Raw genomic sequence first — 25,245 nt, 5'->3', positions numbered from 1 at the left:
CATGCATCTTCAACCTCCTTGGTTCTTTATGAAGTGATTCTGGGAGGGAGCTTTATCCCACGTATTTGTGAGACCAGATTAGAAGCAATTTTTTTGCTCTTACTGCTGCCTGGGATATGTCCACACTTGATGCAAAACAGACTTTAGCTGACTTCAGTTACTTTTAATTGACTGTAGTTGTCTTCTGTGGAAAATTATTACTTCAAAATTATAATTTACATTACAGAGCTGTAATGTACTCATAAAGGTGTCGTCTTCTAACACACTGCCTGCAGAAAGCACCTACCTATCCTTCTGCAGGTTGCTGAAAAAGAGATTTTGAACTTGATGGAAGTTAGACCAAGGAAGGGCTTATTGAAGGTGAATTCCCATTAGATGTGCTATGAAGTGGTTCTACTTTGATGCCATTATTTCTATCATCTCCAAAATGCTACAGGATACAGAATTTACAGAAGAGAGCAGCTGAGTAGAACTAGGCACTGTAACAGCAGCTATATGACTGAGAGACAATCAATAGAGGTTATTGCTATCTTCCTACTTGGCAGAAGTAGTAAAAAAATTCATTTGCAGAAAGTAAATTGAGTTGCCATTTAGACTTGGATGTAAATGATAAATCTTTTAAAATTGATAAATTAATGGATTTCTAAAACCTAAAACTAGAACACTGTTCAAATCTTGTCTTCAAAGCATTTCAATCCTTCGGGTTTGTGTTTGTCAAAATAAAAACATTGCCTGCTTTAATGGCAAGAAACTGACTTAAGCAAGTCCGCAAAATTTTATCAAAGCTTAGTCAAAGATGACGTGCCTATAAGCATAACCATTGAGACTAAGTAAAAAGACATCATGGTGTATCTGTGAAAAGTGCGGTGGGACTGCTGGTCTGAGTACAACTATAAAATTTAGGACCTTGGGGATGAATGCAGGTCATAAAATCCAAGCATGCACTTATACCCCGTCACCATAATTCAAAAATTTTTTATATTTTCCCTGTGTCAGGGTTTCTTCTCTCTCTGTGTTCTTTCAATGTGATGCAACTCTTGCCTGCGATATTCCTGTTATGTTTCTGTCCTTTTCTGCTGTTTCTGTCTGATATGTCATCCACTGATGATCACTTCCATTTACTGCTTGCTACTAACAGATTGTGGAGATTTTGTTTCATTTTCACTTATGTTGGTGGCACTGATTAGTTTAAGCATGTATGTAACTTCAAGCAATGGTGGTAGCCTTAACTGCTTACCTATGACCTTCTGTCCCTGCTTTCCAACTACCTTTTCCAAAGCAGTTTGCAAAGGCATCAGCTTTCAAACTTAAAATGTCTTTTTAGGGTGCCAGGAAGACTCCCCCCCTGCCCCATATATACTCATTCATCACTCATCCTGTACTGAAGAGTACTAAATAATTTTTAAATGAGATGCATCACCAGTAACAACCTGATCATAGGGTTGGCTTTTATATTTAAATATATATATATGTATTAGTAAAAAAATCTTGTAATAGATAATCCTTCTTTCTGCAGTATGTCACAGAAAACATCACTTTTCCCACATCAAAAGATATTCTTTGTATTCTAAAACTTAACAATACCCATTTTCCACTTAACATCTGAACTTCATTCCTTGTGTGGCCTTTGGTGTGTATCAAGAAGATGTAAGTCATAACTTCAGTATAAATTTAGCTAAGTCACAAAATGACATTATCAAGATTAAAAGGTACTGGAAATGGACAAGATAATAAATGAAGATTAATTTGCCCTTCTCAAGAGATGACACAAAATGCCTACAACATATTTTATTTATGTGACCAGTGGCTAATTGCATTGTGTATTTTGTTCCAAAAGATGTTAAAATGATGACATGGTTGACCTTGACTACATGAGAAATGGATTTTTTATTCATTCACATCTCACAGCATCTAGACCCATTATCCAAACTTTTCATATACTGGAACAGAAAATACAAATGCTGTAGGCAGTCGACCAGAGAATGCTATCAAATTGCTCAGCCTGCTAAGAGGGTATTTTTAAGCTTGTGGTTAGTAAAATTCCAGCTGCAAATTTAGGGTCAGATTTGTGGAATAAGATCAAGCGCTCTAAAAGTTACACAAAACAAGATTCTGTTGGTTTGGGTGTTTGGTTTTGGGTTTTGTTGGGGGGGTTTTTTTTGGTAATAATCAGTTGGGACTAAAGTGGAGAAATGTGATAACATGGCACAAATCATTTAAATTCACCATTTTAAAAACCATTTATTCAACACTTTATTTAAATGTGCAAAAAAAGTAAAGTACTGAAAAAAGGAATAAAACCAGCCTCAGCCACAGGAACCTTGCCTAATCTAAAATTTAGATCTTTAAATCATGTGAAATTGAATTGTTTTTTGAAGTAAATTCCCAAGGTGTATGCAAAGCATAAGAGCTTGATCCCTTGAGAAACTGGCAGCAGCAATGTTAGATGTTCAGCATTTTTCCAGGATTGAGCCTTCTCTTTTTCTGTCAGATGGAGATAATTTAACAGAACCGGTTTGAGATTTAATCAGCTGTGATGTATTATAAGAGTTCAGTGTCAAAACATAACAGTTGTTATAAATTAACTCTTGAAGTCTTAATGATCTTCACTGTATTATTACTTTGTCTTGTCATTGCCATTAATCTAAGATTATTCTGTCCCCTGTCAGGTTTGTCCATCCGAAGTGTCTGTTGGAAAGCAGACAGACTTTTAGCAGGGACACAGGACAGTGAAATATTTGAGGTGCTAGTAAGAGAGAGAGATAAACCCATGCTGATTATGCAGGGTCATTGTGAAGGGGAGCTCTGGGCCCTGGCGGTCCATCCAAAGAAGCCTTTAGCAGTCACAGGCAGTGACGATCGATCTGTACGGTAAGGCTAGATCTTATATATTTTTTTATCTATTCATTCATGTACATGTTATTTTTAACCAATATCAATTTGACATATTTGTAATTTATTTATTTTCTGGCCTTATGTTAAGACTCCATTTAGACAACATTTTTTTCCCCATGTTTTTCTTAGTAGCTTTGCTTTTCTCTTCAGCCCTCATATTTGGGCTCCACACATCATGTAAAAGTAATCAGAATTTGTGTTCAAAACATGCTGGATTTATATACTCTGCTTTAAGTACTAATTCATTACTGTTCTGAATAGCAGGTGTAGATATCTAAATGGAGAATGGTCACCTTGTACTTCTCTTGTGTTAATAATATGCAGCAAAACTAAAACCTAAATACCTTTGGCCAATGTTTTACACAGCAGGTGTCTGCTCAGCCTTGAGTATTTAGAAAATCTGATCTAAAACCAATTCAGTTAAAATGCCAGAAAATGAGATTAATGAAAATGCACCGGTGTACCCCAATGAAAAAGTTCTTTCAGATGTTTAGTTGTGGCACTTGTGCCTCAAGGCTTTGTAGCAGAGATTTGAAATTTTGTACACATATTTGTGGAAATTGTCACAAAGTCAAGGATGTTCCTTTTCCTGTCCCTGTTAAAATTTGGCATATTGATAAGCATCTGAAAGAAACTAAGCATTTTTAATATGCTTTGTAAGACTTCAAAGTTCAGAGGTTAAGCTAAGATTCTTGCTGTAGTGGATGTACTCCCATACCCACACAGCTGTTGTGTGTTACCTCAACTGGGCATGGACACTGCCCATTGTGACTAATTCCTTACCTGTGATTAAAGAGATTGAGATTCTCCTGGCTGCCAAAGATACCCATGGGGACTGGAGAGATTTTTGGGAGACCTGGCTTTATTATGGCAGTCTCCTGAGTCTCCTTCTCAAATTGTGCTTCTGCCCTTGCCCTGAAGCCCTGCCCTTTGCAGCACAGCGCATGCAATGGGGTTCATGACAGCTTGGTTTCCCAAGCTTTGATTCCCCTCCTTAGTGGTTTCTCCTGACCCCACTATCCTGATTTCTAACTGCTTCATCAGGTTTTTCTCCAACCCTATGCCAGATGGACGATGACTGCTTTTCATCTTACATAGATAATTTGATTGCATATTTTCAAATCAACCCCAGGCAGTTATCAAACAGTTTTTCAGTTTTTATGGATTAGTAGTCAACTTATTTTAGAAACATATATGTGGATTCTACCATTTGGACATATTTCAACAGGAAAAATCATACAGCTTCCAATTTATGCTCCTTTGTATTCTACATTATGATTCACCCCCGCCTTGAAGCTTGCTGGTCAGTTGAAATTTCTTTTTCCCTTTCCTTTCTATCTTTTTACTCGTACTGGTTTCCTATTCTTGCCATCCCTCATCTCTTTCTAACCACAATTAAAATCCAAAGTGTGAAACTAACAAACAACCAGTTGTTCACTACAGTCATATTATCTCCCTGTTTCCTACACATTAGTATTACTTCTTTCAGTTTACAAAACACATGGATAGTCTCTTCTGCTTAGGTTTGTCTGCACAGTTTTATAGACGGGCACAAATTCACACTGCCTGCATTTTGGTAGGATGCAAGCCAGTTCTGAAACAAGAGCTGCAAAGCTGGGATTAGGGTTGTACTGCCCTCAAGCTAATAAATCATGCTAAGACTTTGGATTTATTATTTTGGACTCATCTCTTGGTCAGCATGGTAATTCAGCTCTGACTTGGAGCTGGATAATGTACTGCTGACTCAAAGTGTGCTTGATCAAACTTGTGCCCCTCTATGAAAGACTGTGCAAGCGTGCTCTTTGTGCACATAAAGCCTTAATCAGTGGTGCTCTTATAATCATTATCATTGCTATAGTTATTATTATGTTACCGATGCCTTTGAACATTGCCATTGTATAAAACGTGCATTTGTTAACATTACAAGTATTTTACTGCACTACCTCGCTCATCCATTTAGCTGTTCAGGCGCTAGAGAATGTGTGATTTGAATTCTAGTTCAGACAGTGCTATTTTTTTATATACTAATGCTTCATGTGAGGAATTCCAGTGAAATATATAAATATTTTCATTAAGATAAAAAGTACACAAAAGGATTTTCTTACAATTTTTTTTTTTCAATAATAAAATTGCATTGACAGGAACGTTTTTATATTGCTGTTTATTGTATAATCTTTCTTAATAGTTCTTTATAACATAATTTTGAAAAGAGTAGCTGTCTAATATAAATCTAAATTTTTTTACAAACAAAAGTATTTAGTGGGTCAGATTATATTCTCATGTCCAAGTGAAAATGAAAAGATAGAGATAGAGGGAATTACTGTAGATTTTCCCTAACGCAGCTGCGAGAAGGCTCTAGCCAAATATAGGTTTCCTACGTTTTAAATTTCAAAAGCATATCAACTAGGAAAGCTGCCTGCTTCCTGCCTCTTACAACAGGAACAGGAAAAAAACATCATTCTCCTCTGAATTCTAAGACACGTACAGAATTATATATTACATTTGTTCAATGGACCTCACACATGTCTTTTTGTAATGTTGTATTAGAATGTCTAGCTGCAGGACCACAGGCAGCTGCTGTTCTGGCAGAACACCTCCACTACACTCTGTCTTCTTGAATGACCTCTTTCTGTATCCCTGCGTTTATAAGGAGATTGATTAGAACCTGGTTTTATATGAGTGCCATTGAATATTTATATCTCTGATTATTTGTGTGGAGCATTGTTCTGCCAATTGAATGAAATAAAGCAGCAGTATAGCTTCTGTCATCAGCTAAGCCTTTTTCTGCAAATGAAGTGGTTGCTAGTAAGCCTCTTGGGAGGCTGTAAGCAGTATGTGCTTCAATAAATAAACTCACCTGTGAGGTATGACAGAAAACACTGGAATATTGACTAATAAAATAATGTTTCATGAGCCTATTTGGGTTATTTAAACAAATGCATAGGAAAGTTGCCAAAGAATGGTAGAAACATGTCTTTGCCTTATTAGAAAATACATGCACTTTTTATATGGAAATAGTTTATTTATCTGGCTTTTCCAAAAAACAACGTGCAGAAGTATTTTGCCAGAAAAAATACTCTTTCTCTTTTCATAAGCAAAGCTAGGCTTTTATTTTGTCAGTTGTGCATACAAATACCTGTATGCGTGCAAAATGCTTTTTTTTCTGTTATAAAATTAAAAAGCTCATATTTGGAATTACCCTTCCATTAATTCAAAGAAGTTTGGGGTTTTTTTTAAAAGAAAATTGAATTATTCTGCTTGCACTGCCATGTATTGCAATTACACTTCTAATGTATTGGTCAAAGTGATCCATGTGAAAGCAACATTTTGGAGGCAAATTTTATCATTGTGTCCTTTGAAATCTTTCCAAATCCTTGCTGGTTCATTCTTTATTGTATTGGGCTCATAGACTCTCCCTGGCAAGGCTGCTAAGAATCTTGCATCTTATCAACTTGTATTTTGTCTTTGAAAACAGTTTTAGCGTCCCACATCCATTTTTTTTCACCAGGGAATGGTACTTGCCATTTTTTCACAGAGAAGCCTTTTCAAGTTCTTTGTCATCCTTGAATTCTCTCAGCCTAAGAGGAAATGAGCATCGTTCAGTGTTGTTGATTCTAGACTGATCTTAATATCATTAATCTGACAAGGCTTGAAGGGTTTCTTTCTCAATGCTGGCAGTCAAATTCTATAATCCTTTTACTAAATTTATCAAACTCTGTCTTAATTTTTTTTCTCCTGTTACTCTACTTCAAGGCTGTATCTAAATGTTACTACTGGGGTGGTCAGAAAAGTCCTTCTTTTCAGGCTATATTCAATGTTCTGTTTATGCTATTTGTTCTAGTGCCAACATGGTCCTTCAACATAACTTTTTCTCCTTTGACGTTTATCCTACTGATGTATTTTTGGAAGCAATACTATCCCTTCCCGGCCTTTGTTTCACTAAGGTATAAAAGTTAAACTCTTTTAGTCATCTTTAATGTGATACAGTCTTCATTCTCTTAATCATCCTAATAATCCTTCACTGCATCTGTTCTTGTTTTTATTCCAATTTCTTGAGATAGCTTGTAAAGAACGTGCCAGACGAGGTCACTATGTGTTGTGTGCTATTGTTTTTGTGTACCTCCTGGAATAGCACCCAGGATATATTTTAGGATCAAATTTCCTTTTTCCTGTCTGCAACTGACTCATGGATGATAGTTGTTCCATAGTTGAAAAATAGTGCGAGATCTTACTTCTTTTTGCTAGTTCCACTTGTGTTTCAAGCTTACAGCACAGTGCTAGACATTAAGTCTCTGAAAATATGGGCTTTGGTTAAATTTCATTCCATGTCTATCTGTTTCACCATCAAGAAACCTCTGTTTCTTCCAATATGATAAATCTGTCTCTGAGTTCACAGTGCCTCCCTGCTTGCTGTCCATAGCAAATCTCATTAGCATTCTCATCTTTTGTGCCAGTGTCTGGTGAAAATATTGAATGTTACTATTCCAAAGCTTGTACCTAGAAATCTCAGTAGTATCTTCCATCCTGCCTAATTGTTTCTTTCTGGAAAGCTTGCTATAAAACCTCATCCAGTGTCACATTACAGTTCTTGTACAAATTGTCGTTTTCTTGAGTTTAGCCAATGATCACATACGCTACTATTCAAATATTTTACTGAATATTTTATAAATCTTTTACAAATGCATTAGATTTACAACACTGTCCTCAAAATAAAGATAGCTGGGTATTGCTGACTTAATTTTTCTAGCCCAAGAGGTCTTTTATGCATTTTCTTCCATACTTCTAATTATTCTTTTCTTTAAAATTTTTTCTAAATCTTGCATGCTACTGAGATCTGATTAACCAGCTTGTAGTGATCTTGGAAACTTCCTCCATTCCTTCTTAAAAATATAGGCATATTACTTGCTTTTCTCCATCTTATGGCATAATTTACTGATTGATTCTTTTTATTTAAAATTATGTAAATGAGCGAATCAGCATGTAGTTTTGTCTACTAGTTCATTCAAGGTTATGACAAGAAAATTTCCCCCATGGTTACAATGTTTATGCTCTCTGAGTATTGCTTTCACTTTCAGTGAAAATTTCAGTCTGATCTGCATTGACCCTCTCTGTCTACAGAAACTGTTTTTTTTTTTTTAAATTATTCATCTAGGGGGATTCTATTATGTCAGATAAGTAAAGTCCAGAGATAATATCAAATGACTGTAATTTAGCTTCACCCTTTTTTCTCTTCTGCTGTCACAGATACGTGTTCAGGTCTGAGGTGCCATCCCTGCTGGAACTGGGAACTGTAAAGACTCCTTTATTTTGAAAGTAATTTGAACCTGGAACTTAGAATCATAGAATCATTTAGGTTGGAAAAGACCTTAAAGATCATCAAGTCCAACCATGAACCCACCACCACCATGCCCACTAAACCATGTCCTGAAGTGCCTTGTCTACACATTTTTTTAACACCTCCGGGGATGGTGACTCCTCCACTTCCCTGGGCAGCCTGTTTCAATGCCTGACAACCCGTTCAGTAAAGAATTTTTTTCTAATATCCAAACTAAAACCTCCCCTGGCGCGACTTGAGGCCATTTCCTCTCATCCTAACTTCACTTGAAGGTGTCCAAAAATGTCATTTGATATTATTTGCCAAGACATTCAGTGCCACTGTCAGAAAATTCTGTGTCCTTACATTGATTCAGACAGTCATTGTACACTCTATATCTCTTCTTTTAGACTGATAACCAGTTTTGAGTTTTAAAGACTACATTTCTGTAAATCTGTAAGCTCACGTCAGTGAAATTATCTTCATTCCATGTCTGGAAAGGAACTCAATACATTATAAAATTTTAATATAAGGTGTGCATGTAAATGGGCCTTTACCAACTGAGTTAGACCTTTTGTTTTTACTCTTGATGATATTGAAATATTGTGCAGTCAGGAAAAATCTGCTACTGCTTTCAATTTCCTTTGATGCAGATTATGGAGTCTTGCTGACCATGCCTTGATAGCTCGTTGTAATATGGAAGAAGCGGTGCGGAGTGTGTCTTTCAGTCCTGATGGATCACAGTTAGCACTTGGAATGAAGGATGGCTCCTTCATTGTTCTTCGAGTAAGGTGAGAAAATCTTACATTAGTTTCTCATGTTCGTAGGGTTTTTTCCAGGTAACTCAAGGTCATATTATAAAGTCTTTTATTCCTATAAAAAGAAAAAAAAAAATCACTGGGTATTTTATCAGAAACAATGAGTAAAAATTGAGCATATACTTCCATAATATCACTTGGTGTTTTAAAAGGTCGTGGTTTGGCAATGAGGAGAAAAACTGCGGTTTATTTAATTCAAAATATTAGCGATTAGTAATAATGTTGATGAAATTTAAGATTTTCAAGTTTGGCTTTTTTCTTTATTTATTCTGAAACTCTACACATATTTTGTGAAAAGAAATGTACACAACAGAGATAACATGGTTTTGAGAGGGATCTCCTAGATCATATGGTCCATTTCCCGTCATATACAAGAACGGATACCAAACAAAATAATTGGTGATTGAAAGACTTTTTTTAAGCATTTGCAAGATATATGTGAATTCTACTTTTTGTATTAGATGACAAGTCTTTTTTTGCATGAATGCATCTTATGCAGTAGGCATTTTCTGTCTGGAATACTCTTACAGTAGACACACAAAAGCAGGTATAACATAAAATTGGCCATAGACTGAAATAGCCAAATAAAATAGCATGATTTCAAAACACATAAGCTATTTTAATTGATACTTGGAAGAGTTTACCCCTTCCTTATCATTACTCCATAGGTTTGGTAGGCATATATTTGAAATACTTTGAACTACTAGCTGGTAGGAGGGAAAAGCCTTGAATTGATGGAAGGTCTATGAAAACCCCCATAATTGCTTTAATGACTTTAACAAAACTTAAGTGATCTGTTCATATTAATTAAAAATCCTTTTCAAAGACTAGTATTTCTAAGAAGTTAATCTTCTTTGTCTCACAGTAATCTTGTCTTTGCTAATTGCCTGATACCTCACATTATTCATGATTCAGCTGGCAGAGACTGATAATGATAAACCCAGCATTATTCCTGCAAGAGTGGCAACACCCTTGTGTAAGGCCCTGAATGCAATTGCTTCTCCACCTGTTCCTTTTCTGTGACAGATCTTCTGACAGGGTGACAAATCTGCAGCCCATGATCCAGGAAAACTGGACAATGGCAATGTATTTTGCTGGCATTTTTCTGAATCATGCACTCAGTGACATGAATCATTGTTTTCCTTTTTCTTGGCTATGAAGTATCTGGATCTATGCAATAATCCAGAGAATTAGCTGCTTTTCTCACTAGCAGTATTTACCACTGTGGAATCATTATGTCACTGGTTTTCAATGATAAGGCAGAGCTAAGAATTTTTTTTTTTCCAAATCATTTTTTTGAAGGAAAAAATGGCTATGAATAAATAAGAATTTTCCCAACAAAATTTCTACAGTTATTGACATTTGGAGTTTCACCATTTTAAGAGAAATCTCTAACAAAATTATTCTGTTAGGTTTTTTCATGATTCAGATCATCTATAATAGTAACCTTTCCATTCATACTGCCATGTCCCAGAAATCTCTGTCTTCATTTATGGGTGATTCTCCTTTCAGGACTCTGCTTTTAACAGTACTATGTATCAGCATTTTAAAGTTATATTGACAAAATGTATTACTCTCTAAATAAATGTGAGTCTTTTCATAAATTCGATGCTAGCAGTAATTAATTAAAGCAGAAATCAGGAAAAATATTTTAAAAGTTTAAAATGAGAGTAACAGAAGCACGACATCTGCAGAAGACTCTTCCTCACAAAAGTTCCTTACAGCCCAAATGTATAATCTGGTATGGATTGTCTCTGTAAATACAAAATTAATGGCACTGAGACTTGGCTCATTGTTCAGTCAACTTAGGGGAAGTTTTTTAATTTTTTATTTTTAGTTTTAATTCCTTACAGCCAAAGAATTTGGAAATTGGGAAATTAGGGAAACCTACTTGCAAAAATGTTGTCTGCATTCACTAGCATTGCAGTTTTTGGTTCCTTGATTGGATAGGAAAGGGGGTTATACTAAATGTAATTTGGATAGGGAAGAATTGAACTTTTTTTTTTTTTTTTTTTTTTTAAACTAGACTGTATAGCTGTCTTGATTTTTTCCAAAGGCACATGCAAGGTATTGTCGCTGCTGTTTTTCCACTGGTGGTTGATGGTGGTGGTGGTGCTAACCCCGGAAGCTATAGCTAACAGGTCATGGCATGTGGGATTAATCGTATCTAACTTTACCAGTCTGATTGTTAGCCTCTAATCTAAACTGTTTGCCTGTCTCCTTGAAAGAGTCAATGTGGAGAAATGGGTATCTCCCAATGGCCATTTCAACATGGTCTTGTGAGAGACTGGGTAATCGCTCTTTAGATGGAGTTCTTTTTCCATTGTCTATGTTAAAAAAAAATTAACTCTGGTCTTGTTTAGACTAGACTGCTAACTATTTCACAGCTAAAATTAAGTGAATAGAATGAAGAGTGTCATTGACAGGTAAAACTGTTTCTAACTTTTGCTTTAAAAGTATGTTTCTAACCAATGAAAGCAATAGGAACTTCCCAAAATAAGGATTTTTTTGTGAAATGTGCTTTTTGTTGTACAAATTATTCAGTGCATCTGTCTTCATGTTTGTCTTAAATATTTGCGGATTGCGTGTTCACAAGATTACAGTTCACGTTTTCATTATTGGTTCTTGCAGAGACATGACAGAGGTAGTTCATATTAAAGACCGAAAAGAAGTAATCCATGAAATGAAATTTTCACCAGATGGCTCTTACCTTGCTGTGGGTTCTAATGATGGCCCAGTGGATATCTATGCGGTTGCTCAGCGATACAAAAAAATAGGAGAATGCAACAAATCTTCTAGTTTTATAACTCATATTGACTGGTCTGTGGATAGTAAATTCTTGCAAACCAATGATGGTGCAGGAGAGAGACTGTTCTACAAGATGCCGTGTAAGTTGACAAGTGGCTCATGTTATGAACAAGTGAACTTCAGTGTTGATTTGAAGAGAACAAAAGAAATATGATATAAATAGTACATCTGTAAGCAGAGTTTCTTGACTGGAACTTACATAAATATCTAACTTTTTTCCACTTCTGTATATTTTTAGCATGTTTATGTGCAGGTGTGTTAGCACTTGTAAGATGTGTGATGTTGTCAAATACCACAAATGTGAGATTATACTAATTTAAAGTAAAATTGTGAATCTTTATAAGTTATTGAGGTTAAAAGATTAATCCCAAGAAGAATACACAGACAAATGTGATGAAAAGAAATGGAGTCTACTGAAAAACAAGTGATTAAACGGATTATTCACTTGCATATTTTCAGCTGGGAAGCATCTAACTAGCAAAGATGAGATCAAAGGAATTCACTGGGCCTCATGGACCTGTGTGATAGGATCTGAAGTGAATGGAATTTGGCCAAAATACACAAACGTTACAGATGTCAACTCTGTGGATGGAAATTACAACAGCTCAGTGCTAGTGACTGGAGATGATTTTGGTCTGGTTAAATTACTCAGATTTCCATGCCTAAAGAAAGGTAAGATAGTATTTTGTATTTCTGAAGAATGCAATATTTACTTTGATACCATATCAGTATATTTTCTAATGGTGGCTTTTGATTCTTGTATATAATTCAAATTAGTGTGTGCACAATTCATATTAGTATTAATGGACATAAAGATGAGACTTTAACCCTCTATGTGTCTAGCAATTTCCTGCCAATGTATATGTACTTGTTTTTAGAACTGTTGAGAATGTATAGTTTAACATATGCTTATTCTGATATTACATTTTCAGAAACTAATTCAACAAGACTTTACATCACATCAAAATTGTATCAACACCAGGTGCACTACTATAATTCATCCAAATTTATGCCAGTAACAATTTCAGAAACTTCAGTAGGGTTTCACCGTCTGTTAGCATGTGTCGATGTAGCTCTGTGTGAGCTATTTGCTTCATATCTGTAGTAGGCTTTTAACAAAGATTGTTTCCTCAGTATTTGCACTGTACCATGCATACAGCCAACAAAACTAAATAAACAAGGAAGACAATTAACTCTATCCCAGCTGAAACCAGGACACTTTCCATGATCTTTAGTGTTTAATTGGATATCTTATCAGTATATTTTCTGATAGTAAATTTGTATTTATGTGTATAGTACAATACATGTATATAATTCACATTAGCAGTAACGGCCATAAAGGTGTAAATTAAACCCTGTGTGTATCTGGTACTTCCTGCCAGGATTTAAGTGCTTTTTGAAAACTGTTGTGAACATATAGTTCATATTATTTTATGCCATTTATTTTTATTTTATAGTTACTATTAGTATCAGAATATCAAGAGGCATTTAAATATTTTTTGTTTTCATAAGAATGCTTAGACTGTGTTTCCATTAAAAGCCTAACTTTATTAGTTACAATGTTAATCTTTTTCTTCTTATGTACTAAACAGTTTTATTTCTGTTTTCTAGGAGCTAAATTTAGAAAATACGTTGGCCATTCAGCTCATGTAACCAATGTACGTTGGTCCCATGATTTTCAGTGGGTTTTAAGTACAGGAGGTGCTGATCACTCCGTTTTTCAGTGGCGATTTATTCCAGAAGGGATAACAAATGGCATCCTTGAAACACCTCCACAAGGTAAAAATTATATCTTCTTGATTATTTATTAAATAAAATCAACAGAGAATGCAGCACAGTTGGAAAAGCTTTTATTGAATTAACAGAAAACATTTTTATTATAATTCCCCGGAATTACATATACTCAGCATGTTTGGGACATTTTACTTTTCATAAACAACTATTTGTTTCAGGTACATTAAAAACTCTCCTGCAGACTGCTATATTGTATGTTTAGGAATATACAAGTAGTGTTTGTCAAAGTGCGTGGAAAATTACATTTAGAGGGAGATCACTAGATCAAATTAAATTTTCAAAATTAGCCATCTAACTTGCATTCAGAAGACTGACTACACGTGTTGAATTGTTTAATTTTCTTTTCAATGCAAATTCACATATACATGTGATAGCTGTACTTTAGAATTTTTTTCTTGTTATATCCGTTATATTCTACAAAAGCCATATGTACTACATAGTGGCCACTGCTGCAAATTGGATTCCCTTCAGCAAAAGGGCAAAAATTCATTCCGTACCTGCACAATTTGGTAAAATACCTGTGTTACAGCAAATCTTTTTAAACACAGTGATCACACTGAAAGTTTTTATTTACCATTTCTGTACGTTTTCACTCCAAAGCCTGTTAAGAAAACAGTATTCTCTCAGATGATGGAATTGTACTAATAACTACTCAGTTATTCTCCTTCCCCCTGCCACCCTCCTGCCCCCAGGCATTGAAACAGGAGAAACAGAAACAGAAACAAAACCTGACACATCCAGTCAGCCCACATGATTTTTACAAGCTGCTTAAGCTTCCAAAGTTGTTGAATACTGTTTTGCATGTAGTCTGAATTATATAAAAACATCACATACTGTTTTCTTGTGATTAGATGTGTTATATATTGGTTTAGTTTGGGTTTGTTTTTTTTTTTTTTTTTTTTGTATGCAGAGGGTGGCTTTGATTCCTACAGTGAAGAATCAGATTCAGATTTATCTGATGTGCCAGAGTTAGATTCTGACATTGAGCAGGAAGCTCAAATCAACTATGATCGCCAGGTGAGTAAAAATTAACACACTGTGCCAATTACCTGATAATTTATCATGACTATTCAGTAAAGATAAGCAAAAGAAGTTTGCAGCTAATTCATTAGACTACTCTAGGAAGATTATTTTGACAGTATTCAGCTGGTTACACAACCAGTATACATAAAAACAGAGTTTACTTTAGCTGGAGATGAGAATTTAAAAGGATTTGGGGAAAGAGCATTGGTGTATATACCATTATATGTTACAATAAAGAATATATCTTAAAAAGCACAAATTTAAACATGAGAGCTTGTTGCTATTCCCATTCTCATGATAGGTGGTAGAGAAGACTTTTCAGTCCTATCAAATTTAGAATCCCAATTTGTAGAATATAGCTCATGGAGTTTTTGTACGACTTCTGCGTATTCAAAGCAGAATACTCTTAATGAGTATGAAGCCTGTACAATACATTTATTTGTGACACATTCTTTTTTATTGCTGATGACAGCAGTGTCCAAGAATTGAAATTGCCCTAGTTTATGGGAACCAAGTAAAATTGGTCTCTAATAATCACTTAATACACTTAATTTTTTTTGTATTTTCAGTACAACTGTGTTCTGAGATAAATTAAGATAGATTGCTTCCATGCAAGAAGAAAACAAATAAGTATTCTTTACTGCATTGATTTATTTTTTCAGGAATGGTGGTATGCCATTCCACGCCCTAACCTGATCTTTCAGTGTTGATTTATGCTTTGCCACTTGCCTGGTGATCATGACTGTTGCCTGAACTTGGTTACAGTCACCAAATCTGCTGTGCTCATGTCACTTGGGCAGTGTGGGACTGCACTGCTCTCTGTGAGGGTACTCTCTTGGCTGGCCTTGTTATCATGTTCAGCTCTTGGCTCCTCTTCTTTTACAAAGCAGTTTTACCTTGCTGCTCCCTGACATGAGGTTTCACCCAACCTGTATCGTAACAATTTGCACCCATGCTACTCTATTAGAGAACATTATTTAAGTCACAAAGTTACATGAAGTTTAGAAAATACCGTAATAAAACATACTTTTGCCCTTTTTAGGTGCATGGATTATGATTTCACATCTCTGCAGGACTTCATTTGGTGTATAGGATGTTTAGTTCTTACCTAACAAGAAACTATTCAATCCTTTTTCATTCATCAGGCCATTCCATGACCTTCTTTTATTGCACACCGCTTGAACGTGTCTCTAAAGACAGAGTTATTTTCCTTGTGTTTTTTTCTATTCCATTCATGACACTGAGTGCTTCTCAAACACTGCTCTTTAATAGTCTGTGATGTGGAAGGGTGCTGTTATCCTTGTTTTGAAGGAAAGGAAGCATTAACATCAAATTTTGCTGTCTTCTGACTTTTGCTTCTATTTACAAATACCTGGGACCTGATATTCAGGAGCTGTTGTCATTGTGAATAGAATATTACTTGTCACCTTGTGCTGTTACCTTATCAGTTGCAATGGTGAAAGGTCAGAACTTCTTCAGACCAGAACTGGGATCTTGTACTAAGCGTGAAAAATACACAGTAAGCTTGGTTCAAGTTGGTTTGAGTATTTAATGGCTGACATAGAGCTGCTTTGTAGACAATGTGGAAGGATCACCTCTAATGTTCCATGCTTTAGCCAAGGACTATCCTTTGTCTTTTCACCTCGCTTTCTAGATTCTGCAATAAATTACATAGGTCCTTCTTACAACAGCTTATTTTACCTCTTTACTACAGAGATTGATCGTGTCTGCCAAATGAAACAGAGGTTTTGTCAAATTTTCTCCCTCCCCTCTCTTTTACTCCAAGTCTCACTGGAGTGCTTGTCCCATCCTCCTCCTTCTCTCCTCCTCCTCCTTCTGATTTTCCATCTGTATTCAAATCAGACAGCATCCTCCTCCATGCTGTCTATGTGTCAAAAAGGATGTCTGGGTTTAAAAACTAAAAGTGAAAAAATAGTTGTAGGCAGTTAAGCAGCAATATTCCAGGCAGGTTAATGCATGAAAAAGCTAGAAGCAACTCGAAATAGAATCTTAATACAGGAAGTGTGAGACAACCCCAAGCATAAGTTGCACTTTACATTTTGTTAAAGGAAATAATTTACAAAAGCACATGGAAACAAAACCATTAATCTTACTTTGAGAATTAGGTTTGGGTTTGGGTTCTTTTTTTTTATGTTACAGATGAAGCAGTATAGAGGATTCTAGATTTTGAGACGCATAAGAAAATGATGATCCTATATTCTGTTTCATTGGTAGCGTTCGCTGAGGAGCAAGAGTAAATGGATGAGAACACTCAGGATAAAGTACAATACATACAAGTGACAGACATGATATGTTCAGGCTCTGCATGCCTACCATTTCAAAAGCTCAGCTCGTTATATGAACACCTTTCTTCTAAAAATCCAGTATTCCATCTTTGCAGTTGGGTAGATTTCTGTGGGGATAGCAATTTCATTGTCCTTTTGCAAAATCTAAGAAATGTAGGCACAGGAAACAAACAATAAAGCTATATTTCAGTGTTATAAAGGATTTTGTTTGGTGCCACAGCTTTGAAGATGCTTCAAACATCATTAGCAACTCCACAGAGTTTCAGAATTTCTGAAAGATTTAGATGTATAGTATTTTGTGTCTTTAGTGTATTTATAGAGCTGTAACTCTACTTCAGGATTCTGGACTCACTGGCAAATCACCTAAGTGCCATTGGTTACTGTATATTTCACCATAATCCCTAGATAGAGTTAATTCATTATGTTCAGCTTTAAGTATGTACACTGAAGTACACATGAAGTTAAAGACACTTAAAGAGTTCCAGTCAATATTTAATTTCCTTTTCACTAAGTGACACTGGAATCTTCTAGAAAAAAACACACTCTTCTGCTTCTACTACAGACTAATGTTCTGGGCCACTCACATGGCAGGGGACTTCATTGTCTGGAAAATATTTATTATTATCTGAAGTTCTGTAGGGAGCCATAGTGACTTCCTCTGTGTTGTAACTACTGAACATCACATTAACATATATTAAATTTAATACTTATAAGAAAGTCACTTTCATTCATATATACAAATATTTAGAAAACTGGAGATGTGCAATTAACTTTAACAATTATTCTTCAGGTTTACAAAGAAGACCTACCTCAGCTGAAACAGCAAAGTAAAGAGAAAAACCATTCTGTGCCCTTCCTTAAAAGAGAGCGAGCGCCTGAGGACAGTTTAAAGTTGCAGTTTATACATGGGTACAGTAATATTAGATAACGCTTGTTTTTTCTGACTGTTAAAACATCCTAACAATGTTAATCAATTCACATCAGAGCATTTAGCAAAGCATTTTTCAGTGCTTACCCACAATTAATTTGTCATTATTACTGTGGGTAATTTTTGGAACATCAGAGAGATTTTCTTTTTTCAGTTGTATTTGTTAAGGAACAAGAGGAGGTTTTAATACTGTAGCCATATAATAAATAACACACCAGTGTTGCGTTTTATAAAATTACATTTTAAACTAGCTGTTCACTATACCTTATGTTTCCTGGAGCAAAGATTCTCTGTTAAGTTCATCATGATAGCTGTGATTTGTGAAAATGCCTGATAGATTTCTGCGTGGATCCAATTCCCTGTAAAACTTATCTGGACACAATTCTATGTGAATTATAAATTCTTTTTGTGAAATCAGTACTAATTTAGGAGTCAGGTGCAAAGTAAACCATGAGAAGATTCATGAATGCCTGCTCTTGGTGGGAATAGTCTCTCTCTGCCTGTGTGCTGTGATATTTTTGAGCTAAAGTTGACACCGCAGCTGTACTTTTTCAAGTTAATGCACAAATTATTTGCATAATTTGTTACACAAATTACCAGAATAGTTTTGAAACAGAATATAACTTGTTTTGTATTTACTTCAGTTATAGAGGCTATGATTGTCGAAATAACTTGTTCTACACGCAAGCTGGAGAAGTAGTGTATCATATTGCTGCTGTAGCTGTTGTATATAATAGGCAACAACACACTCAAAGGCTGTATCTTGGTCACGATGATGACATCCTCAGCCTAAGCATTCACCCAGTGAAAGACTATGTTGCTACTGGACAGGTGGGTATTTAGAAGTGATGACCTTACCAAAACACAGAAATAAATTCACTTTACAATATATATTTAGGAAAAATGTGGTTGTCTTTGTACTTCAGCCTACTGTTTTCTCCTAAATATGGGTAACCTGTGTGTTGTTTCCTATATCCCCGCAAAACTGCTGGGTAGTACTGGACTGGAAACTATTTTAGGTGATTATTAAATCATTCCTATGTAACAGAAAACCTGCCAATCATATGCTGTGGCCTGGCAAAAAATCTTATATTCACTTTGAACCTCTGCTTTCATCTGTGAAATGCAGGAGCTGTATTTTATCTACATCCCAGGAGGTTTTGGGGTTTCATTAGTCAGTATTTTTGTACTGTAGTAGCATTCAAAAGCCTTACTCAAACAAAAGCTATTTTATGTTGGGCACTCTATTGATACCTGGTACTGATTATGATATATTCAGTATATTCATAAATTATGATAAATTATATCATTAATAAGATAACGAATACTGATGTTTTAGAGACTATCTTCTGATTTTTTCTAAAAGAGAAAATAGGTCTTGAAAAAGATAAAATAGGGCAAGTGGAAAAGTAGTTACCTCTGGAGTGTTTTGATGATATGATAGTGCTAATTACTGATATTGGTGTGCTTTGAGCTTCTATGAGCAGATATTCTGATTAACCCTCTGATTTAGGTTGGAAGAGATGCTGCTATCCATGTTTGGGACACACAGACACTGAAATGTTTATCATTGCTCAAAGGCCAGCATCAAAGAGGAGTGTGTGCACTGGATTTTTCAGGTAAGACACAATCTACATTTATCTAAATGGTTAATTAAAAAGCAATCCTTATGAGGAAATCTTAATTTGAATAGCTAGCCAATTTTACAATCAATACAAATTTTACATAAAAGTCTGCTGACAGCTTTGATAAAAATAGTGTGTGTAGCAAAGTCAGTCATGGGCCTATTGTCATCAATTAATAATTGAATTTTGCTAGGACTAGACAGCTAGGACTCTGGCAGCTGTCTACATGGTGGTATAATAATTTCAAAGCAGGCAGAATGGTGACTTGAAGTGAATAAATGAGATAGAAATGTCATCTGTAGGCTCATACAGTTCTTCAAATTCGCTAACAATTCCCACATTTTTCAGTGAGTTTACAGAATTAAATATGACAAACAGTTGTCTGCTATTTCTCCTACTTGTCTTTCTGAGATGGGTGACCTAAGTTGTCTCAGTTCTCAATGGGTAATTCCTGTATTCAGCGTTGAAAAACATCATCCAAATGGTGGTGACTTACACACTTTTGCATCTTTATAAAAGTGCTTAGAAATTCATTCTCCCTTTTTGTATTTTTTTTTTTAAAAGGAGATTACTTTAGCTGAACTATCCTTTTCTTAATCTGATTTTTTTCAGTTAAAAGTAATTTATTTCTTATTCTCCTGTATTGAGAGGTGGTAAGAATTCATTAGGACATAGATCACATTTATAAGACAGGACTATATGGAAGAAGTTTTACTTCAGCAAAGATAAGTCTGTAGAACTGAGTCTAATTCCATTATCAGAAGAGGAGCATTGGTGTTTATCCAAGAGCTGGAATTCAAATGCGAAATTGCTGATCCACTGTGATGTGTAACCTAGCTCTGAAAGTAGATATGGTACCAGAAGAAGGGAAAATTGGTAAGGATGATCTAATTGGCATAGTGTGCATATGTGTTAAAAAACTTCTCAATAAGATCCCTAGTTGAACAAACATTCATATATTTAGAAAATACTTATTTTATATTTTACATTTTTAGCAAAAAATTTGATTCCTGTACAGGTAGTAGTACTCCATGCATTAGAATCCATGTACCTTTATAAAATCATGAAGAATAAGCTGGCCACATATTCTGTGGACATAAATCTGCACAAAAATATTAAAGCTCTTTTAAGAGTAGCAACCACTGGCATCACTAAAGGATTGCTTTAGGACCTGGTCCTGAGAATGCACATACTGCATTCCTAACTGGGATTAGTTAAGATTCTTGGTATAGAGAGGAGCAGATAGTTGTGCAAATATGCACCTCACTATGGGATCAGAGTGGTGCTCTGGTCTACTTTGTAGGGAGTTTTCATTGTGTTAATAATAGATATTTCTAAATTAGGTTCAGGTCATGCTACTTGAAGCTTGAAGAAAGAAACCTAAAACTCCAAAGATACCTTTTTTTGGCTGTACTTGATCTGGCAGCTGACTCTCTGCTACCAGTTCTCTCTGCTCTTACTCACTTTCTAAAGCACCTGCCATTGGCCATTACTGAAAACAGTGTAAAGGGCTGGATCACTTTTGTAGGACCACTCTGATGACATTATGATTCAAAGATTATGATTGCATTCGTGCAATGTTTGATTGTGCCCTCTGGTGGCTAATTTAATATATATAATTTTGGATATTCATTGGAGTGTATAGCCTGTATTAGTGCATAAAACGTCCTGTTTCAAGTTAATAAAGTTCAAGTTGTATTCTTACCAACAAAATTTTGTCAACCATGTTCCGTTTACATAATTGAGTTACCCCTGAAAATAATTATTGTCATCAAAATATACAAATATACCTTTTTCTTAAATAATACATATTACACAATGCATATTTACCTTTCATATCAGCTATCTTCATACCATTTTATCTCACTAAAACTATTATAGAATGGTTCTTACTCTCTCCTTTGCTTTTCTTTCTTTTTTCATTCACTTTTTGTGTTTCCTTGTATCTGTCTATTTTCTTTCTTTTTCTTTTTCTTTTTTTTTTTTTAATAAACTCAGTTTTGGTTTCCTGTCCTGTTTTTCAACTTCATTCCTTGCTGTCTACTTACACTCCTTCCATCTAGGCCTGTTTCATTCAACTGTGAACTCTTTTCCTCTTTCAGTGATTCCCCTTCTCCTTCTTGACTTGCTTCTCATAGAACTCAGCTGCTAAATACTGTGAGCCCAGTCTAGCTGTGAGGACCTGTTTGGCCTTACAAACTTTGAAGTAGTTCCAATGGAGTAACTTATACCAGTGGCACTCTTTCTATTCTTGAAGTCAAATATGCTTAAGCACAGAGTCCTTAACATCTGTTAACTTCTACAAGAAGTAACATTCTCAAATCATTGCTTTCATTCACTCTTTTGGCCATCTCACCAGTTCTTTACTTCCTCCACTTCTAACTTTTCCTCAGTTAAAAAACAATCAGGTAATCAGCTCCTGCTGTAACCTATAAAGTTCAATTCTCTTATCATATACTTCAGCAATTGTGGTTTACTTTTTAAAAATTTTCAAAATTTCATTACAGTAGCTTAAAAGTTTGTTAACAATGGTCTTATTTCATACATGTTGCAAGAATGCCTAGGTACTGTTGAATTATGTACAATATTCTGTTCTTGCTTTTCTTCCTCTCATTATCAGTAGTGCTGTGTCTTTTCCTGCAGTAGAAGAAATGATAGCCAGCAATTAATTTTAGCCTTATAATTTTCTATCATATTTATAGTTTTATTACATTGCCTATTAACTTTTAACCACCCATTTCATTATACACTAATAATTCTTGTCACCATCTCAGGCAAAACAAAAGAAGCATTGTCTGATCAGAAATATTTCAAATAAAATGTAACGTGATTTTGGAGTACTTGGACTTTATGAAATTGACTTTCATTGTCTTGTTTGATCCTGCCTACCTTCCTTGTACTTACACACAGGAATGTTTTGTGTCTGCCTTTGGGAAAGATCAGTGGTTTGATAAGGAATACAAATAAAAAACAACAAAAAAACCCCCAAAAAACTAAATTAGGTCAGACATACAAACATAATAGAAGATAATAAAGTCAAAAGAATGCCTTTTCTAGAAAAGAATAGCTTGTCTTATAATCATCTAGTTAAAAATTAAACAGAAAAATCTTGTTGTGACCTATAACACAACCTGTTCTGTCTCTGATAAGGGTGAGGATCAGGCCATATTTAAAGCTAGTTAAGAAGAGGAAGGCTAGGTCATGGATTAGGAGAGTGCTCCGTGACATCTATGGATTCCAGGCTGATGTCTCATGACCCAGTAGGTATTCATTTTGGTGCTAAGTATTGCAATGTGAATCCTCCTTGTGGATAAAACTTTCAGCAGGTATAGACCAGCCATCTTAAGAGGTTGGGCAGGTTGACTGTCTTTCTCACTTCATTTGTCTAATTCTGTAGGGAGTCTGCTTTAGGAACTGAAGGCCATTAGTGAATCTGATCCCTAATCTCTCAAAGTATTAGTTCCTTTTTTTTGCTTCATTTATAATACATCATTTGAAATTCAGGTTACAATGTATTTGTTGTCTTCATTGCCTGTTATAATTTCAGCTAAAGCCTTAGCACCTTTAATATTAAGTATTGCTTCTGTACAGCTGATGGAAAATGTTTGGCATCTGTTGGGCTAGATGATAATCATGCCATTGTGTTTTGGGATTGGAAAAAAGGAGAAAAGCTAGCAACAACCAGGTAAGAATTCATGTCTCTATAAAAGTGCCCTGCGGTTACATTTTTCTGAATAATATCATCCACATGTATTACTTTGTTTATGGGAGAAAACAGAACACCTCTCTGAAAACAGAATTGTGTTTCAGAGCAATTATATCCAGAGTAAAAACCCTGGGATCTATGGCTTAGTGTTTGGAAATCCTGTGAACTATTTCTGTCAAGAGTTCCCTACCCTTTCTGTTGGGATAGCTGCATTGATATTATAGCTCATTTAGTGATTTTTCAAGTTAAGTTAATATTTTCTCCCAATTTTATTTCCTGATTTGTGACAGAAGTCATCAGAGATGTCATATTTTCCTCTGTGCATTAGATGATATGCTGAGTTCCATCAGTGTGCATATGCAGATCACTTTTTAAAAAGAAAAAAGTGTTCCCTCTAATATAAATACATTTTTCAAGGTCTACTGATCTTGCCTTCCTTCTGAGTCAGCTTTTACTGAGATATTTGCTCTTTGCAATTACTAACAGAAAGCTTAGCTAATAACTTGCAGCGAAGAAGCTTTTGCAATTGCTTGAAGGGACCAATGTTGAGAAGATGTTTGGACTATGGTTTACTTGTTTGCTTTTTTTCTTCTAAAATATTGAATTGCAACATTTTCTTTATGCTAAGCTAGTTGTACGTCTCAGAAGAATCAAACTGTTTGAGAACCTGGTTTCTGTCCAGCAAATCAAAAGTCTCTGAGGTCAAGATACCAGAATTGTGTAGAATTCATGTAAGCATGGACTTACATGCCAGAAAGGCAAGGAGTTTGTTTCGTACGCTGTCTGCAATCATGTAACATCTAGAATTGGTCAGTAGAAATTATTAGTATAACCGCAAAATGAGCCTGCGAAAGATAATTTACTTTTATGTAAGCATTACACTATTATCACTATTATATGATGAAATGTTCCAGAAGAAATAGTAAGATCTTCTCCTGGCAGCACTATCTGTTATTTATTTAGTAATGGTATATTACTAAATAAATGTTTTGATCCAAGTGTGTGCATACCATAATCTATATTAGCTATATAATTTTGTCTCAGACATCCAGTTTATTAGGCAGCAAGATTTTAAATCCTATTTAACATTTTTGCTGTAGGCCTTGCTTAGCAACAGTGATGCCTGTGTTGTAAAATGTGACATTTTCATTTGCTTTCCAATCCTAGTTTTACTGTCTCCAGACAGATTGTGCTTCAGGCTCATAAGTGAAGAAATACTTTGTATATTCCCATAGAGACCTTCTAAGCTTTTAAAAACAAGATAATGATGGGCTGTATGGCTACCTGTCTCTTGTTGCTCATAGGAGAGATATAAGATTAAGTACTCAGGTTCTTTTCAGTGTGTAATACTATATGTACCCTACGTATCTATGATTATTGCTAATCTATTATTTTGAAAATGTGCAGGGTCCTCACAGAGAGCATAAAAAAATAGTTTATCTTCTAAAAAGTTCCAATTTAAATTATTGTTTATACTTCAGCAGAGCCTAAAGGAAATTCCCCCAGTCTGGTAAGCTCAGCAGGACATACAAAGAGAGAGGCAAAAACCAAGACAGGAGAGTGTACATCTGAATTTTAGACATGACCCTCACGTGGCCTTAGCAGACAAGAAAAATAGAAGGATGTCTCTTTACAATCATATAGACCCACAAGAATTCATCTAAAGGACTAAACCTGAAAAATGAAGTGTACATTCACTGTGTACAAACATTCATTATGTTTATTCTGTGGGTTTTTTATATTTGTTTTTTGTGAATATTCTTTTTGCTTAATCTTCTTGGGATGATTTATTTCAGCATGACTTCTCAGTTTTCCTGTCACCATGTTCAGAATATACTCTTATTTATTTGTTTTAATTGCTCACTAGATAAATTATACAGCTTGTTTCTCTATCTTGGCTCTACAATCTTCTGCCTAGTTTCATTAAAATCCTTATTGAGTAAGCATACACGGTTAGAATCAAAATGTATCTGAGCTGCTTTCACTAGCTTCTCCTGTCTTATGCTGATGCAGTGCTGGTCCTGTTTG

At 35.2% G+C, this 25,245-nt stretch overlaps 1 protein-coding gene across 1 annotated transcript in view; it reads left to right on the top strand.

The window, feature by feature from the left end:
- The window catches only part of EML6 (EMAP like 6), a 121,856-nt gene that overhangs the window by 53,581 nt on the left and 43,030 nt on the right, over positions 1-25,245 (top strand). Inside the window, 10 exon segments of the mRNA XM_041125523.1 lie at positions 2,670-2,871; positions 8,863-9,000; positions 11,659-11,915; positions 12,295-12,507; positions 13,447-13,614; positions 14,540-14,646; positions 17,749-17,867; positions 18,531-18,717; positions 19,400-19,505; positions 23,103-23,196. Of these exon segments, the coding sequence (XP_040981457.1) occupies positions 2,670-2,871; positions 8,863-9,000; positions 11,659-11,915; positions 12,295-12,507; positions 13,447-13,614; positions 14,540-14,646; positions 17,749-17,867; positions 18,531-18,717; positions 19,400-19,505; positions 23,103-23,196 (1,591 nt within the window).

The sequence above is a fragment of the Aquila chrysaetos genome, chromosome 8 (genome assembly GCF_900496995.4).
Source record: "Aquila chrysaetos chrysaetos chromosome 8, bAquChr1.4, whole genome shotgun sequence".
Taxonomy (NCBI): Eukaryota; Metazoa; Chordata; class Aves; order Accipitriformes; family Accipitridae; genus Aquila; species Aquila chrysaetos.
Note: the sequence above shows the minus strand (reverse complement) of the source record. Positions and strands in the feature narration are given on the sequence as shown.